General features: G+C 40.7%; 1 protein-coding gene across 1 annotated transcript in view; it reads left to right on the forward strand.

Annotated features, from left to right (window-relative positions):
- The window catches only part of PXDC1 (PX domain containing 1), a 32,554-nt gene that overhangs the window by 3,701 nt on the left and 8,937 nt on the right, over positions 1–19,916 (forward strand). The window contains exons 2-3 of the mRNA XM_070942536.1: positions 12,898–12,989; positions 16,888–17,005. Of these exons, the coding sequence (XP_070798637.1) occupies positions 12,898–12,989; positions 16,888–17,005 (210 nt within the window). The remainder of the gene's footprint in view (positions 1–12,897; positions 12,990–16,887; positions 17,006–19,916) is intronic.

Consider the following 19,916-nt stretch of genomic DNA (forward strand, 5'->3'; position numbering starts at 1 on the left):
TTTCTTTTTCTGGTTGGAGAAGTGGTCTCAGATTTGGAAGTCTGGATAGCAGCCCAAATAATAGCTTGCTGAATGTTGCAAAGCCTTTTGAGTTGGCAACTATATGATGGCCAGAAGATATAACTTACAAGTATATCACATCTTCTCTAGTTGGTTGATGATCACAGTTTATTAAAGGATTAAATTAGCTAAGGGCAGAATTCACACACTGTACTTCCTTTGGTCAATAGAACACCCTTTGAGCTTCCTTTGGTCAGTAAAATTAGAAACCAGTTGACCACAATATATTTGAATGGTGTCACTGTCAAGCTTATTATGTATGGTAACAATTTAGAAATTGATCTTCCCTCAGAATTCCTTTAATCACGCAATCTATAGAGTACAGTTACTAAGCAAATGGGTGAACTTCATAATGTTATGATCATAAATAAACCAGGGTTAAAGCTAATCAAGCTTAGCATACTATGCATAAGCTCCTGACTTTTGGGACTTTTGGGATGAAGGGAGGGGAAAGGGAGATATTGTATAGGTAAGGAACTAATTCATATCATCCGGATACTCATTTATGTCATCATTGTCAGATTGAGGTTCTGAATTGCACTGTTCGGAACTACAGTTCTTCTCAATAGAAGATTAAGTACATAAGGCTAGAAGATCATGCTTTTGGTGGCCTCATCAGAAGATTTCCAAGAACATTTGATTTTCCAATGAGGCCACTGGGAGAATGAGCTAGCCTTATGTACTAAGTATTTATCAGAAATCAGCCGGGTATGCAATAGCATTTCCCATCATTTTTCTTTGTGCATGCCCTTATAGCATCATCAAAGGCTTTTAAAGACCAGCGCATAAATCAGCATTATCACATAATGATAATTATGTGACACTTCCTGGCATCATGACTCTTTCCAGACGGTATCCCCAAAATGCATTGTTTCATTTTTAAGCTTATGTAACCAAAAAAAAAAAAAGATAGAAGTATTATGTCTCAGGCCACACACATGCAACCCCTAGAGAGGTTTGCAAATTTTACTAGAAAGTTTTTAAGTAAATAAACAAGCAGCCAAGCATGCACAGACAAGAAAAATCAAGTCCCCCAAAGTCCAGGAAGCTTGCCTTGAGAAAGGGTCCAAATCAAAAACAGCAGGCACAAGAACCAGATAGGGTCATCAGCCAGTCATAAACATGAACGTTGAAGTTGTAGGTCAAGAAATGGTTGTCACCATTGAGAAAGGCTTGAGCTCCCTGCTCTTCTTAAATAGAAGCAACCCCATGTTGGTCATTTGGAAGATTGAGGTTTCTTTCTAGCAAAGAGCCTTGGAGAGCACCTTTGCTCTGCTCACCTCACAATGATCCCTTGTGCTGAGAGGGAGTGGCAGCTTCAACTCATCATTATAGATTGGGGACAGCTGGGTCTCTTGGTTACTGCGGCCACTTTGGCACAATCTCCTCTGTCCAATCTTCTCCTCCTCAGGCAGGGTTTTGTCCAGCAATTCAGGAACTGGCTTCTCTTTTTTGATTTCCTTGTCAGAATCTGAGTTGGCAATGACGCATAGGATTGACCAAGAACACAAGATTTCAAATGAACGGGGGAAATTTTGCAAGATTTAGCTTTTATTTCATTTTTTGCGAACCACTTTTGTCTAGTGGTTAAGGCACGAGATTAGGCAGGAAACCTGTGAGTTCTAGTTCCACCTTAGGGATGAAAGCTGTCTGGGTGCCTCACAGCCCATGAAATCAAGCATAGGTGATAACCTGGTCAGTCAATTCCTGACACAAGCAATCAATCGATACTCAGTTGATCTCCCTCCCCCCCACAAAATACCTTACACTTGGAGGAAAGCACTAGGAAGAAAAAATAATTCTACATCATGAACTTCTTACAGTACAGGTATTCTTCGACTTAGGACCAAAATTGAGCCCAAACTACATGTTGTTATGTGGGAAATTTGTTCAGCAAGTTTTGCCCTATTTTACGACTTTTTTCTTGCCACATTTGTTAAATGAATCACGGCAGCTGTTAAATAGGTGACTCAATTGTTAAGTGACTCTGGTTTCTCCATTGACTTGGCTCGTCAGAAGGTTGAAAAAGGGGTTCATATCAGGGGTGAAATCCAGCAGGTTCTGTCAGGTTCTGGAGAACCGGTAGCGGAAATTTTGAGTAGTTCAGAGAACCGGCAAATACCACCTCTGGCTGGCCCCAGAATGGGGTGGGAATGGGGATTTTGCAATATCCTTCCCCTGGAGTGAGGTGGGAATGGAGATTATACAGTATCCTTCCCCTGCCACACCCACCAAGCCACGCCCACAGAACTGGTAGTAAAAAAAATTTGGATTTCACCACTGGTTCATATGACCCCAGGACCTGCAACCGTCATAAATGTGAGTCAGTTGCCAAGCCTCCAAATGTAAATCATGTGACCCTGGGGATGCTGCAACAGTCGTAAGTGTGAAAAATGGTCATAAGTCACTTTTTTCAGTGTAACTTTGAATGGTCACTAAGCGAACTGTTGTAAATCGAAGACTACCTGTATTCTTGCAGACACCAGTGGACTCTGGTGAATGAGTTGGGCAACAAGCATTTCTGCATTTACATAGGACTACTTGATGACAGAGAGAAAATTAGTTTACTGAGAAAGTTCCCAGCCAGAGGATTAGTTCCCTTGAGGTTCTTATATTTGTTAGACAGAGAAAGAGTTACCTGTTTTAGCAGTATTAGGCCTGTTATCTTCAATTAAATTTCAGGTGTTTCTGGTAACCTGCAGTATTGCAGTTTGTTTCTCGGGGATTCAGATAGTTTCACTTTCCTCTACTTCTGCCACGTAATCTTCATTATATTGTTTGGGCTCTTCTTCCATTTCTCTGATCTTGGGAATGTGAAGTTATTCCCAAATTTGTTTCTCCTCAGTTGGAAGCAAGAAGCTGAAAGAATTTTGGAGAGACTCACCGTCCTAAGATGCCATCTGCAGTCAAATCTGCGATACTGCTATGGAAACCTACCAACCAACAAAAATGCAATTCTTCAGTCTCGATATTAAAATATCCCAAAGGTGGTTTTTCAAGAGGCAAGTTGCCTCTTGAAAAAGTGCCTTGGGGACAACTTGGATGATGGAGAATCTCCATAGACACTCAATATTAATACTTTACAGTAGATTTAAAGATAGCTTAATGGAAATATTTTGACAAAGTTGCTTGTGCCAGGCACCTGGTGAATCTTGTGTATTACTTTGCAGGATTTGAGATGGAAGTTGCAGGATAGGTGAAAAGATAATTTAGTTCCTTTGAAAAGACAATACAGCAATAGTAATAGCACTCAGACTTATATTCTGATTCACAGTGCTTGACAGCCCTCTCTAAGCTGTCTACAGAGTCAGCATATTGCCCTCAACAGTCTGGGTCCTCATTTTACCAACTTCGGAAGGATGGAAGGCTGAGTCAACCTTAAGCCGGTGAGAATCGAACTCCTGGCAGTTGGCAGAATTAGCCTGCAAACCACTGCACCATCATGGCTGTTTGTATATGTAGGAATCTGTAGGAATTTGAATAGCAAAGGCTTGTTTTACAAGCATAAAACTTTCATCCATTTGGCAGAGCCCTTTATAATAGCCTTATAAAATATACCCTGTTTTCCCCAAAATAAGACATCCCCTGATAATAAGCCCAATCGGGCTTTTGAGCGCATGGCAGTAAGGCCAAGCGCTTATTTCAGGGTTCAACAAAATATAAGACAGGGTCTTATTTTCGGGGAAACATGGTATATTTTCCTCTGTATTGTATCCCCTCCCCTTCAGTTAAATATTATTGATGAAATCAACAGTTGCAAAAGACTATAGGACGCTAAGCCAAAGTTCAGATGATAACAAATTCGTATAAAATAAGGATGACATCCAACAATCCTCCTAGACTTGTCAAATTTTATTTATTTTGTTCGATGTTTTTGTGAGATCTAAAAGAGAAGAATGCCATAATCTTATAAGATTTATAAGATAAGCGACCGCTTTTCTTAATGACTGAATTGCTGGTCCCAATTGTAGTTACTAAATCATGGCTACCTGTATTCCTTAAAAACGATCCTAGGAATGGCTAAAATATATGCAGCATTGGTGATTCTTACCAAAAAATGCAAACAAGCTTCTGATTCTGTGTACTGCGCCTCACGATGTTCAACACCCACCACCACCACCATTAAAAACAACAGCAATTACAGGAGAATAATACAGCTAAAAACTTACTTTCAGTCAGATAATTAAAGAGTCCGATCCCTTGTTTACCAGGCAGGGCTTTCTTTTAATGGACTCTTGACATTGGCACAATAAAATGTGTCACAGTTGATGCGATTTATCTGTTGTGAAACTAATCTTTATCGCTGCAGCATAGCAACAGCAGCTACTGTCTGTGGAAATAGCTAATTTACTTCTACATCGTAAAATATCAGTGCAAATACTGCTCTCCATCAGTAATAACTTTACTGTACTTACCTCTGCAAACATAGCAGTATCTAGAATAAATCTATGGCCATTTGTGGTACTTAAGGCAATCAGAACCAATTTAAGCCCCGTAGGTTTCAATTAATTCACACGTATTACTAAGACTGGATTCAATTGATTATATGCTGTATAACCAGATGTTGCTTGAATGGAGAGGAAAGGCTTTTTTAAAAAATTCTTTTGGATGGTTAATGTTATATAAAGTAAATACATAGATTTTATATTGTTATTCCCCAAACAACAAAAGATTGTTGCCCAATTATGCAATTCCTTAGACTTAGAGGCATCTGACTGAAAAGTGAATCTTAAGACAGTGTTACCATACATAGCATGCAAACATCCAGATTACTACTAGATAGCAGCAAAAGCTACACTAGACAGCTCTTTATAAGTACGTAGTCCTTGATTTACAATGGCAGTTGGGACTGAAATTGCTATTGCTAAGTGATGCAGTCATAAAGCCTGGTCACATTGCTTAGTAATGGAAATCCCTGCTATCCCAATTGCTGTTAACCAAATCCCACAGTTGTTAAGGGACCAAAGTCAGTGGGGAAGCTGGCAGGAAATTGCAAACTCCAGAGTGGTAGGCAGCTAAATGGAACCTGCAAGTTAGGAGAGGAGGTATGGGGGTGCTTAGAGGTGTGAGGAGGGTTGAGGAGGGTGTGGGTGTCAGTGAGGGTGTGCAAGGGAGTTTGTGAGAGGTGTAGCATGGGTTGGGGAGTGTGCATATGCCAGCGGCTGGCATGGTGCAAACACAGAATCTAGGGGTTGCATGGATGGGTGGAGACATACCCAAGAGACCGGCAATCTTCCCTGCTGTCTTCCCCAGTCACTGACTGGGGAGGCTGGCAGAGAAGGTTGCAAATGATAATCATGTGACCACAGAGCATTGTAACTGGCCACAAGTGCAAATCTGTTGCCAAGTGCTCAGATCACAATCACATGACTGCGGAGGTGTTAGGTCAGCCAGAAATCCAAGGACCAGTCCTAACCATCATTTATTCAGTGCTGCAAATAGTTGCTGAACAAATGGTCATAAGTCAAGGGCTATCTACAGGGGTGGGTTCTACTTACCTTTACTACTGGTTCGCAATGGGAACGGCTTCTGCGCATGCGCATATCGCTTCTGATGACGTCAGGGTCAGTGGGCGGAGCCTCCCACCGGTTTTACTACCAGTTCTATAGAACCGGTCCGAACTGGGGGCAACCCACCACTGGCTACCTATAATCAAATTTAACCAGAGGACTCTTGGTGTTCTTCACATTAGATACAATCATTTTCCTTGTTCATGTAAGGTGAGCTTGTATGAGATAGCACAGTATATTGCTGGTATGGATACAATGTACAGTTACCACTCTAAAATGATATCTGGTGGCAACCCTTGAAGAAATCAACAAAACCAACTTTGTTGTATCTGCACAGAAAAATGTTTCTAAAGGTTAAAATATATTTTGGGAATGCAGCCTATTTCAATCACTGGGCAAAGTATCCAAAAATGTTTCTGGTTACCATAGTAATTGTAATGTAAAGCAAGAGAGGTGTTTTCCATAACCCATGAAGACGATCCGACACATTGTGCATATGTATGAGTAATTTAATTATTACAATTAATGCCACATATTTTTTCTATTGGCTTCATATGAGCCGTGGTGGTGCAGTGGTTAGAATGCAGTATTGCCGCCTAATTCTGCTGACTGTCGGCTGCCAGCAATTCAGCAGTTCGATTCTGACCGGCTCAAGGTTGATTCAGCCTTCCAACCTTCCGAGCTCGGTAAAATGAGGACCCAGTTTGTTGGGGGCAACATGCTGACTCTGTATACTGCTTAGGGCTGTAAAGCACTGTGAAGCGATATATAAGTCTAAATGCTACTGCTCTTGCTAGTTTGCTGTTTCTCAAGTCAGCTACTCAGGACAACATTATATAAAATTCTGCTCAAAAGACTGAACACAGATGCAATCATCACAATTCCAGAAAATTCATCTGTTTTTTCATAGCAGGGAGATAAATGGAATTTTGTTGAAAGCACTTTTAAGAATAAGCATACTCAGTGTGTAGAGGAACAGATGTTTGTCAAACTATGAGTAAGTGGCAGGATGCACTGATTTTTCAGATGGTGTTTAAAGAGAGAGGAAATAGCCCTCATTTCCATATTGTGTGTCAACGATCATACTAATGTATTTCAGAATAACTTGTGGTTAGTTTCAGAATGCATCCATGGCTGTTTGGTCCAAAGGTCATGGCATAAATCCCAATGAGGTTTTTGTGTGTGTGTGTGTGTGTGTGTGTGTGTGTGTGCTTGTAAGCTTTAGTAAACGAAGTTCCAAAGTCGAATTTAATAAATATTTCTAAAGATAAAAATAAAACCCAATTTTAGGAAACATCAAATCCAACAGCATCTTGAAAAATTAATACAGTTTTTTCACAGTCTGTGTCCCTAGTTGCTTGGTTCTATTTCTTTCCAAGGGGGAAAAAAAGGGAATTTGGAGGCAATTGGAGAGTGAGATTTTAAAGTAAAATAGGGAAAATTCATGAGCAATCATGACACCTATTTTTGGGGTTTTGCTGCCAAATTTCAACAAAGCCATTTTGGGGAATTTCTGTTTTTTTATGTTTTTTAAAGCTATGCTGTCCGTAGGCTGTCCTCATGCTTATCACAGATGGGGACAGGGAGTGATTGAAAAAGTCAGTTTGGAAGCAGTTGACTATGTGATCAGGGGGAAGGGAGGGCGGGAGGGGGGAGGGAGGGAGAAAGGGATAAGTTTTTCATAACCTCCATCTACAGGAGGTATTGTAGTCCTATACATGTGCCAGCTTGGGAAATGGGTTAATATGCCACAGTATTAAAATATAGTTCTCACTTTTTGTTGCACCTAAACGAAATTACTATTTTCGGAGGGAGGGGGAGGAATTAACCACATTTTAGATTAGATTTTTGCACCCAGCCCTAGTCTTTCTTGGACATTGAGCAGCAATTTGCTTGGATGTAGAGACATTTTAATTAAGCAGAATGTAGGAAAAATAAAACAGGCTCTGCGTTTTCAATTTTTCCCCACAGTAGAATTCTTTTGACCAATTACCTCCTCCAGGGCAGGAGAGCATTCTGGCTGAAACCATTACATTAATTCCAGACAAGTCATTAAGGAGATTTCTTTTTTAAAAATAACCACCTTCTAAGTCTGTGCTGTCCATGCTTAAAGCCAATCTTGCAGGCAGGAATATTAAACTATCAGCATCCATCCCAATATTTAAAGCTTCATCTGCAAATTTGGTCTTTTCCTGGCTGGATGTCAAAATAAATAAATAAAAAAAAAAATAGGAACTATAGTTTTTTTTTCCTTGTTGAATGATTAGGAAGGAACTAAATAAGCACATGCAAACAGATCTTGCTTGACTGCTAGCATTTAGAAAAGAATAATTCTAAATCATATGGACATACTTGCTCAGCAACACAGTACTTAATTACAGGTAGTCCTCAACTTACAACAGTTCGTTTAATGACCATTCAAAGTTACAACCGGACTGAAAAAAGTGACTTACAACTGTTTTTCACACTTATGACCGTTGCAGCCTCCCCATGGCCACATGATCAGAATTTGGATGCTTGGCAACTGGTTCATATTTATGACGGTTGCAATGTTCCGGGGTCATATGATCACTTTTTGTGACCTTATTACAAGCAAGGTTAATGGAGAAGCCAGATTCATTTAACAATCATATTACTAATTTCAGAACTGCTGTGATTCACTTAATAACTATGGCATGAAAAGTCGTAAAATGGGGCAAAATTCACTTAACAAATGTTTCCCTTAGCAACTTGGAGCTCAGTTGGGGTTGTAAGTTGAGGACTACCTGTATACACTATACTTGCATACACGGAAAAGCAGGGCTGTTAAACTTGCGGCCCGCGGGCCGGATGTGTCGCGCACTGGCCAAGCGCATGTCCAGTTTGGCGAAGGGGGAAAAATCACATGAGGATGCCATGATGACGCGACTTCGACATCCCTGCGCTAAAGGGACAAAAAACTTCAGCCAAGTGTCAAACCAACAAGCTCAACGCTTGTTTTCTTTTATAGAAAAGAAAGAGCAGAGAAAGAGTGATTCAGGTTAATAAAGAGAGAGTGGTTAATACAGAGAGTGTCATCAAGGCATTTCTGCCTCCCCTCAGTATTAAGTGCAGCCCCTAACTAGCATAAAGTCCCCTACACTTTTGCTTGCACTGTGAAAAGAGATAAAATACTACCTAATATTTGCTGAACAATTAGGTTACTCTGTGCAGGATCATCCTCTCCTCATATCTCCCTGCTAGCCCAAACAAAGACAGACTTAGAGAAGTGGGAACACCTGCAACTCTCCTTACTCGGTAGGATAGCTACGATTAAAACCCATGTGCTCCCGAAACGGAACTATTTATTCCAGACTGCTCCTGCGAGATTGGATAGCATTTTTTTTTAAACGGTTAGATAGCTATGTGAGGAAATTTGTTTTGCAGAAGAAGAAGCCCCGGATAAAACTTAAAATGCTTCAAGAGGCACCATGTAGAGGGAGATTTGGTTTACCAAAATGGGAGTTCTACTACCAAGCGGCTAATTTAACTTGGATTAGAGATTGGATGCTTTTAAATAGGAAGAGGATTCTTACACTGGAGGGTTATGATTTGTGTCAAGGTTGGCACCATTTTCTATGGAGAGAGAGGGGTAAGAAATGTGGATTCTTTAAGAGACACTACCTTCGGAGAATCTTATTAGAATCCTGGGAAGGGGTTAGGAATAGGTATTATTCAATGATCCCAGTTTGGTTTGCCCCACTAGAGGAAGTAACACACTCCACACTGTATAATAAGGAAATATCATTGACATATCAGGACTTGCTCGATCCCCAAGGGGAGCTGAAGGCCCGTGAGGAGCTTATGAACCAGGGCAAGAAGGTAGATTGGTGGGCTTATGCCCAAATACAGTCGAGAGTCAGTAGAGACAAAGGAAAGGAGGGAATCTATAGGTCATTACAGGAGTTAGATAAAATTTTACTCGGAATCGAAAAGAAATTACTTTCAAGATGCTACCAATTCTTGGTATCACAATGGATTGGTGAGGAGGTGATTAAAGACACCATGATTGCCTGGGGGAGGAACCTCGGATCTTCCCTAGATCTGGATAAATGGGAGGCGATATGGAACAGGAATATGAAACTTACTTTGACAACCCCCTACAAGGAAAATATTTATAAAATGGTCTATCGTTGGCATATCCCCCCGACAAGAATTGCAAGAATGTTCCCGGGAGCTTCTCTGGCATGTTGGAAGTGTGGGAACAGTAATGGGACATACAACCACCAATGGTGGACCTGCCCTAAAGCAGGCAAATATTGGTTCAAGGTCCAGAACTGGATAGTGGAAATTACAAGTTATAATATAGAGCTGAAACCAGAGGTTTTCTTATTGGGAATGAAATAAGAATGAAAGATAAAATAACTAAGGAAAAATGGTACTTGATCCTCCACATCACTACTGCAGCTAGGATATTATACGCGCAAGAGTGGAAAAATGAATTAATACCCACAGAGAATAAATTGATTAGGAAAATTTCAGAATGCGCAGCGGCAGATCGGTTAACGAAATTACTTAGGAACCAAAAAGATTCTGATTATTATGAATGTTGGAACCTATGGTATATTTGGGTGAAAGAAAAGAGAGGGAAATGAAATGGATCTTATCAGTGATCTAAATTGTATAGGCGCATATTTGTGTACGTTCGTTGCAATAACTTTGTATGTATATATGTAAAGAATTGGTTTTTTAAAAATGGAAATAAACTTACTATTAAAAAAAAAGTATCTTGCATTGCTAGATGGTTGATTCTCTGCTGAATGCACTTCAGTTAAGTGGAGAGGCATTTAACTAAGAGATGGTCTACTAGTTTAGGTATAAACCTCCATCTGTGTAATTTATCCAGACATGTGAGGACATGCAATTGGACAAAATAGCTGAATTTAACAGAAGTGTGTTCAGATAGGTTCCATAGATTTTAGAAGTAGCAATGTGTGGAGGTATGGCTCCCTCTATTGGATACTGTCCAAATTGCAGTGGAAAGACCTCATGTTGAGAGATTTTCTAAAGTTAGAAAGTTATACTAACTTTATACAGTGGTCACCAACTGGTGGTCCTTGGAGCACTGGTGGTCCGCGAGAAAATTTTGGTGGTCTGCAGAAAAATTATTTGCATTTTTTATATTGCACTAAATCAGGGGTCCTCAAACTATGGCCCCTTGGCCGGATGAATGTGCAATGAATGTTTGTGTTGCTGCAGAGTCTCCCCCTTTGGGGTCTTTTTTTGTGGGTCAGAGGGGGGCAGAAATTCTGACTGGAGGTCTGCTTTGGCCTCCTGGTGCTGGGGTTTGGGCGAAGGCTGGAGGGAAGTGCCGCTGGTGGTGAAGAGCCAGAGGACCTTTTTCCAGTGGGACTGCCTCATGGCTTGGAACTGGCTGACCATCTCAGCCCACTGAGCCTCCAGGCACTGATACCTAGCCTTGCACTCCCACAGGTCTTCCCTCTGCTCGGAAAGCCTATGCTTGTAGTCCTCAATGAGGTGCTTCTGCTGAGCCTCCTTCATGGTCAGATCAAATTTGAACTGAGCTGTTTTGCCAACTCTTTCTCATGGTGGCTGCTTAGCTTCAGCAACTGCTTCCTGTTGGGGCCCTAAGGAACCTGGGTGGGCAGGCGAGGAGTGGCTCGGAGGGAAGGGGTGAGTGGAGGTCAGCGAGGCACCCCTCGATGTGAGTGACAGAGTTGGCCACACCCACCCCGTCACATGACCACCTAGCCACGCCATGCAGCCTGTCATTAGGCAGATCATATTAATGGTCCGCAGGATTTAAAATTATGAATTTAGTGGTCCCTGAGGTCCAAAAGGTTGGTAACCCCTGCAATAGAGTACATCAGAGTTACTCCTTGTAACCCATTTTTGACCCACTGTGCACACGTAGAAGGCTTTGCACATGCGTAGAGGGTCAAAAATTGGATGTGACGTTGGCGTGTGCGCAAAGCAAGCAGGGCACACGCATTTCTGAACCGGTAGGGAAGATAAGTAGATTTCACTCCTGGGCAATGTAGCATGAATCTAGGAGATTGAATTCCAGGCTTTACCTGAGGTTTTTCTAGACTAGTTTGTTTGTCCTCTCTCATACTCCATTTTGGCATTCCCAAATTAAAATGATGTAAAAGCAAGAAATATGTAGGGAGATACCAAAGGCAGAGGTAGAATCAGAATTGAGAAGACAGACGTTACCATGATTGTGTACCCTGTTAGATAGATCCTGTAGAACCAGAAAACCAAAACTAATTACTTGTTGTACAACCAGTCCTCTTACTTCTGGGGAAGGAATGTAAACGATTTGAACTGACAAACATATGTGCAAAGTTTTTATAAAGTCAGCCTTGACTCCTTGACACAACACATTTGTGTTGCTTTTTGGGCGAGAATATGAATTGGACATGCCACTCTCTTTTTTTTTCAACTTCCCATTCTGGCCTACAATTCTGATATTTCTTGGTAGGCTTCTGTCCAAGTACCAACCAGGCCCAACCAACTTACCCTCTGAGATAATTCAAGGTCATCCGGTGCCACCTTCTGCTGAGATGTCAGACACAAGGAAATTAACAAATTAAGAACAAACAAACAAAAATCAGTTATTAAGATTGAGTTTGTCAGGATATAACAGTTTTGTAATCAGTTGCAGTAAAGGACAAGGCATCTGATTCATTTGCTTCCTCATTAACAAGGGGGAGGCAATGTGCTTTCCACACAATCATTCATTAATAAAAGCATGAAATACAGGCATGCATATTCTGGGGATCCATGCTGATGGAAAGTCTTAAATTATTCTTTTCTTCTGGTAGATCAGCACTGGGGATTTACAGAAGGAGGTCTTTTCGTTCAAGGTGAAGGTGTAATCCAGGGAGATCCAGATGAACATCTGGAAAAGGTTAACCTTCAGGATCAATTGTGTGTTATTTCTGGTATTTTGGTCTATAAAGCTCAGGCTTCAGATAGTTTTAAATTCTCCTTCTTGCTGCTTTTTAAAACATAGACGAATATTCTGGCCAATGATGTGCCTTATATTCACATTACAAGGTATGAGATAAGAAGGCATTAAAAACCTGAAGGTGTTTTCTCTTTAAACTGTTATTGTTAGGAGCAATGGTGAAAAGGGTTAAAGCATATGAATAAGTTTTGTTATTCATACATCTTTTATATGTGTAAGTGGGGATTATTTTGTTTTATTCATTCTTACATACTGAAGTTATATTCTCATATATTGAGAACATAAAATACAGGTTGAAATGTGTATAATCAAGAATAAAAATGTAGCTTTCCCTCAGAATACTTCCTTAAAGATTTTCTTCTCCTTTTTTTCTAGGCTTAATTACAATTAAAGAGTCTCATGAAATAGAAGCCAGGCTGAACGAGGTAGAGAAGCTCCTAAAGAATATTATAAATATGCCTTGGAAGGTAAGTAAGAGGAATGATAAACTTCAGTGAAAGTTTAGGCAATGTTGATTTTTCAATTGTTCGATTTTTATTACCTGGGAGACATGAAAAACCAGTGAAATTTTAAAATGTCCACTAAGTTAGTCTTAAGAATTACGGTTGGAAGAAAACGACAAATGGCTGAATTTTGGCCTAGATTACAAGCTAGCACTAAAACCATAGTTTAAACCTTAAAGTGGGCCTTATGGGTTATAGGAAACCTGCTGAGACCTTGTGGTACAAGGATGGAGATCTCAAACCTTTTCTCTCAGAAGATTTTTACATCTTGATCTTCCTCTCTGTCTTCCTAAAGGAGCCTCACTTGGCATCTTCCCTCTGTTGTGCCTTTCCAGGGATGAAAATATCACAAAGGAAAGTGAAATGATTTCTCTAGCACTACTTCATGACCTATAGTGTCAAGTTGTGTGGCTAGAGGATTCAGCTCTAATTCCTTTCCACGTGAGAGACAAACGGCTCTTGATACAGCCCTGTAAAGCAGATAGATGTCCCATTTCTAGATGTAATAGGAGTCCTATGTGGCCCACGGACCAGATGCGTCACACGAAGGCCACGCCCACCCCAGCTCTGCAAAGGCAAAAAACATTGTGGTAAGTCACGATACATCACGTGACGTGACTGAGTTTGACACCTGTGTAATAGGAGAACAGCTACCTTCCATCAGCATTCTTTTACACTTTCAGAGAAGCCATTTCCATCAAAATGAAGTGGTTGAGGTAAAGCTTTAGTTGCAGGTATTGAAATAAGGTGCTTTATTTTTCATGAGCAATATCACTTCACTCCATCCCTTTGAGTTGAAGGTACACAGGAGATCCTAGTTTGTGTTGTACAAAACATCTATGTTGAAGTAAGGACTAAGCTGCACATCCCAGTTCTACTTTTCACTTACTTATTCTTTGAATTCAATGGGTAATTTTGGAAGGAACCAGAATTTCCCCCTAAACAAGGATAATTACAGAGAAAATCCCATTCATTCCATTTTAAAATAATGTTTCTAGCTGCGTTAGTGAGATAGTTTATTAGTGTGGGGGCCTGGCTGAGAGAGATAAACTTCCCTTCCTGCATATTATGTCATCCCACCTCCAAAAAACCCACTCTGCACCTATAAAAAATATCAGATAGTGAGGCTGTGAGCAATTCATTCAATGTAAGCGTTGGGCATTGAGTGTCCTTGAGTTTAATGAAGTTTCTCCAAGGAAGCTTTGATTAGATCATAGCCTTGAACATCCCATGTATAACATTTTTCCTATGAGGGATGTAGAGAAGCTTATAGCAGAAACATTTCTGTTTAGGGTAACATTTGAGGATTTTTTTTCATCCTGAATGAGGAAAAGAGTACCGTAGTTAATTACTGCTAAATGATTAATATCTGTGGCAGGCACAGATTTGTTGTCTAAATTAGAAAACAAGTGGTTTCATGGGATTTACTCTTAGGAAAAGATAGATAGGATCATCGTCCATTCTAGAGGGCAACAGTTGCCCAATTCTTCCTCAACTGGATATTTTAGTATCCAGCCCTTCTCTCCCCTCCTCCTTTTTTTTCTCTTTTCTGCATTATCCCTACAGGACTGACTTTACCTTCTCCCACCTCACAGCTATACCTGCAATTCTCATTCTCTCCCAACCCAGAAGGTCCACAGAGGACCAGTTCCAACGAACATGCCCCTGTTCCTCAGAGCAAAGAGGTAGGGCAAGGGAACATCACAAGATGTTTCCAGCTTCCCATCTGAAGGCCAGCTAACACCCTAGCCTTGAGGGAAAGGGAAACCACTCCCTTGTTGTATCTTTAAGGGCTTTAGAACTGAGCACTTCCCAAGGTGTTGTGGTTGATTTGGGGAAATGCAAATGTTACTCTTCTTCTTCGGAATCGGTGTGCCCTAAGGCCTGTCTTTCCCAACTTATTTCCCCTGCCTTGGCTATTGAATGTTATCAATCTAACTATTTTGCCACTGCCATTTTGTGTTTTTTTTTAAAAGCACAAGTGGGCTAGGCAATACCCCTGGGAATGAATCTTCCATATAGCTGTAGACTAAAAGGAATAACTTCTTGGACTATGACACCTTTTTAGTACATGAACTACTAGAAAGAAGAAACCAAAGAAACTCTATTATGAGCCAATTACAGAAACCCTGCATGTGTTTTTCAGGGTTTATATTTCTCATATTATTTTCAAGAATTGGGGCTGCTTCACATGCAAGGCATAATTCAATACAGGTCACATAGCAATGCTAATTGGGACCAGAAACCTGTTGTTAAGTGATATGGTCGTAAGTTGAAAACCATGTGACTGGGCCATTCAGCAACAACAGTCCCACGGTGCCAGTTGCAAACATTAAGCAAGGACTTCTTGTGACTGTGACTGCCAATTTCTTGCCAATTTTCCCATTGACTTTGCTGGTGGGAAACTGGCAAAGAAGGTTGCAGATCAGAGTCGTGTGACTTTAGGATGCTGCAAACATTGTAAATGCATGCCGGTTGCCAAGCATCCGAATTGCAATCACATGACTGTGAGGATGCTACAGCGGGTTGTAAGTTTGGAGACTGGTTGTAATTACCACTCATTCAGTGCTGTTACAACTTCAAACAATTGCTGAATTAATGATAATTAAACAAGGATAAACTGTAGAGTAAATTTGTTGTAGGTGAAAGTCCTCCTGATACAAAATCTAGACCTGTGATGGCGAACCTATGGCACGCGTGCCACAAGTGGCACACGGAGCCATATTGGTGTGCACGCGAGCTCAGCTGTGGCACACATGTGTGTGCCGGCCAGCTGATTTTCGGGCCTTCTGGGCCACCCAGAAGTAGGGAAACTGGCTGTTTCCTGCCTCCGGAGGGCCTCCATGGGGGTTGGGGAAGGCCGTTTTTGCCCTCCCCAGGCTCCCAGAGAGGCTCTGGACCCTGGGGAGAGCAAAAATCAGGCCTACCGGGCCCACCATGCCATTGCGTGCCAAAAGCAGGGAGGGGCATGCGCGCAGGTGTGGGGACGGGGCACATAGAATTATGGGTGTGGGCATGTATGTGTGCGACCCACCCCCGCTCCCCCCGCTTTTGGCACGCGATGGCAAAAAGGTTAGCCATCACTGAACTAGACCATTAGGTTGTATAGCTGAGAAGCAGGTAGCCTTCCTTTGGGAGAGACCAAGGATTGTACTTTTTAAGGCAGTGATGGTTAACTTTTTTGGCATTGAGTGCCAAAAGTGGAGCGTGGGCTGGAACCCGGAAGAAAGCAGCTGGCCATTGCATATGCGTGCAACGGAACCCGGAAGAGTAGCTGGCAACAGCACATGTTCCCACAGAGAGGGGTATGCGTGCCACCTCTGGCATGTGTGCCATAGGTTCGTCATCACGGTTTTAAGGGAATTTCCAAGGCCTGTATTAGGGTAATCAGGAACAGATGTCGCTGATATGGGTTGGTTGAGAATTTTAATATTCTTGGCTGTTTGTGATTTATGAATGTAGATATTCTAAGTAAGTAAAACCTAAATAAACACTTAAGGGACTTTTTTGTTTGTTTTCTGCCGAAACTAAAAATAAACAAAAAGCCACTTATTAATAGCTTACTGCTGAATTTTAGCAGAACAGTATAACTGTTAGGTATAGTACAGTATGAAGATCTATAGATGGTCTACTTTCTGTCAAGCTCATTACCCACTTCGAATTTCCACAATCTTTATATTTGTTGGAACTACAACTTGCAGCATTCCCAGGTCTGCAACCTCTAGAATTTCAGGCAGAAATCTTTCTTGGTCCTATCTGCAAGTGCTAAGAATTGAACATCTAGTTTGGCGCATAAAATATGCCTCAAATGTTATTTTACCTTCTCCCATGATTATAATTGTCTCTGTTAATTTTATTTCAGTATTCCAGATCTGAAGTTGTCCTCACCTTTTTCGAAAGGTCTCCTTTAGATCAAGTGTTAAAAAACGACAACGTTCATAAAATCCAACCAAGTTTCCAGAGTCCAGTTAAAATATCTGGTAAGGTTTAAGTGGTATGCTTTAAGCTGCATTAGATAATATTAGGAATTGTGATTCATCTCAATACAAACTCAGTATGAACTGGTGGAGTATAGAATACTTCATGGTGTTTTTTATGTTCAATCTCATGAGATTTAATGATCTCAGAAAATTTAACTGTTTTCATGCTTACATTGCCCCCCACCCAAAAAAAAAATCAATTTGTATTTCATTTTGGAGTCCTATGGACATTATTAGTGGGATGTTATTTGTGCAGCAGGTACCACTGCAATGGTAACTGCTGGATTACATTTTTGTCTGCAAAAGGTTTTGATGGCAAGTGATCTGCATAAAAAAGAAGGATGAGAATGCCCAGAATAGACTTTGGATTATTCATTAGGAGAACCAACTACAGTTATTCACTTTAGACTTGTTCCCTCTCTGAACAGTTTTTTTTACCACTACAGCCTTAATTATAGATACCGGTTGTTAAAATGTAAGAAACTAAACTACACATATCAACATCTTGGAAGCCGAAATGATGTTACATTTTGTTATTGTTGGTCTTCCAGTTTGAAGAAATTGACAGTTTTGTACAGGTGAAACCTGATTCAGATTTTTGCTTAGGTAAACCCTTCCCTGAGTGAGGTCGAATCAATCATATCACACTTAGGCTGCAGTTTTACACTTGTGTTCTTAGGAATAAATGCCCATAGAATTCATTATCTGTATGGTTGCACCCATAAGGCAATTCAAACACAGAAAAATATGCCTACCTAATTGCTAAGTTCCAGAAAAGAGAAAGAAGAGACAAGGAGATGCATCTATGTATCGACACAAAGGTTTGTTCGCAGAACTATAGCTAGATGTTTGTGAAAGTAAAGACCAATGCGCTCTCAAAAATGATGTTAATAGCAAAGCTGCAGGAGTTTCTGAAATGCCAGCCAAACAATATAAAATCTTGCAAGACACCAATGTTTGGAAAATCAAAGACAAATGAAGAAATGGTTGATAGAAGATAAGATGGTTAGATTCTATCACTAATGACACAAGCATGAGTTTTGCAAGAACTCATAAAAGCAGTTAATAATCCAGGGTATTGGATTTAAGTTAAACTGGAAACTATTTATAGAGTATAATTGTGCATATACACTTCTACCACATCCTAAGGCTGGATTTCTCTTAACATAAAGCTTTATTCATTATAATACGGGCAGGCTTTTTCAGATTACACATTAATTCCCATTAATTATTTATTCGGGCAATGATATTTATCCTATTGATGGCCTTATTTTACTACTGAATATCGATTTGATTTTCAGAATGGTTTTTAAAGTGCTAAATTGATTTTAAAAGTCACCTTTATATACAGTACCAGTCTAATGTTAACTCTTACTCAGTTTTATACAGCTTGCAAATCTCTTTTCTATTACTTGCCTGCTATTTTATTCTTCTTGATTCTTCCCCCCCCTTGTTACACTTTCTTTCAAATATCTATAAAATAAATAAAAAGTAAGAAAACGCAAGCAGTTCCTGACAATCTTTTGAAGTTATGAAAAGTTGGAAGTGACTGAATACTTGATTACCATCACCACAAGAGTCACCAGCCTAATGCAACATTCCTGACTTGGGCAGCCTCCAGTTGTATGTTGAGTTCAGGGGTGGGCTTCAAAAATTTTAGCAAGGGGTTTTCTGTCCAGTTGCTGGGTGGGCGTGGCCATGGTGGGCGTGGCCTAGTCGGCCTCCTGCATCACAGTGGGGGGGTGTTTTTGCCCTCCCTGGGCTCCAGAGGCTTTTCTTGAGCCTCCGGGAGGATGAAAACAGCCTCCCCAGGCTCCGGAACCCACTGGAGGCCAGAAATGGGCCTGTTTCCAGCGTTCCCGAACTTCCGGTAGGCCCATTTTTTGACCTCTCCAAGCCTCCACACGTGCCCTGCACTTACCTGCATCCAAAACAGGCCGCATGGGGACTCCGGAGAGGGGTGGGGCGGGGTGAGTGGGGCCAGCCAGGAATGGGATTTGGGGGTTCTCCAAACTGCACAGAATCTTAGCTAGAGGTTCTCCCGAACCCCTGCGAACCCCCAGCAGCCCACTCCTGGTTGAATTCAACATCTAGAATTCTTAGCAGTTGTGAACATTGTCGAGACTTCTGAGAAATAAATTCCTCCTATTTGAAGGATTACTAGGTTGGGAAGGCTGGCTTAATATGAAGCACTCTGAGCTGAAACATAATATTGTATGGTGTTTTTTAGGTCTGGGCATAAAGGAAAAGAATGTGTCCTTGGTTATGGCAGAACAGAAAGGATAAAATATAAATATATTCATTATAACTATTCACGGCACGCTTTGTGTACTATTTAAGGCATACACACAAGTAAGATTTTTCCTATTTATTTATTTATTTTTTGGAAATGAATGGAGAAATCAAACAAATTCCTTTGGCCTCTCTTGATATGCTGTTAAATTCAGAATCTCGCAGAGCAAACGTATCTGGTAGGTTTGCCAGAACAGATGGTATGCAACAAGATAATATTTAATTTGACAAAAGAAGGGTTTGGGAGAACCGGAGAAAAAGGCCTTCCGGTCACAATTCACTTTGCGTCTGTTTAGCTTGTTTGCTTGCATCATCAAAAGAGTGAAAAGGACATAATTTTATGTTCTGTTAAAAACAGAACATAAACAAACAGTCCCTCTCCAGCCTGAAAAGGAAGGAGAAGAACAAGGCTAAGACTTTGCTTTTCTTTCCTTCTTGCAATAAATCATGTTTAACTGCATTTCCTAGTGCGGGGAATAGAGGAAACAAAGTTGGAATTGATACAAGAATCATCTATATGTTTAAGCATTAGATAGGAAGAATACGTAAAGAAAGTTTAGTTATGCCTTACATATTCACATCCCCTAAAAACAGTGAGCAAAAACTTCGGGATTCACAG

Source organism: Pituophis catenifer, unplaced genomic scaffold, assembly GCF_029215685.1.
Source record: "Pituophis catenifer annectens isolate HBS135680 unplaced genomic scaffold, rPitCat1.0.hap2 SCAF_3, whole genome shotgun sequence".
NCBI lineage: Eukaryota > Metazoa > Chordata > Lepidosauria > Squamata > Colubridae > Pituophis > Pituophis catenifer.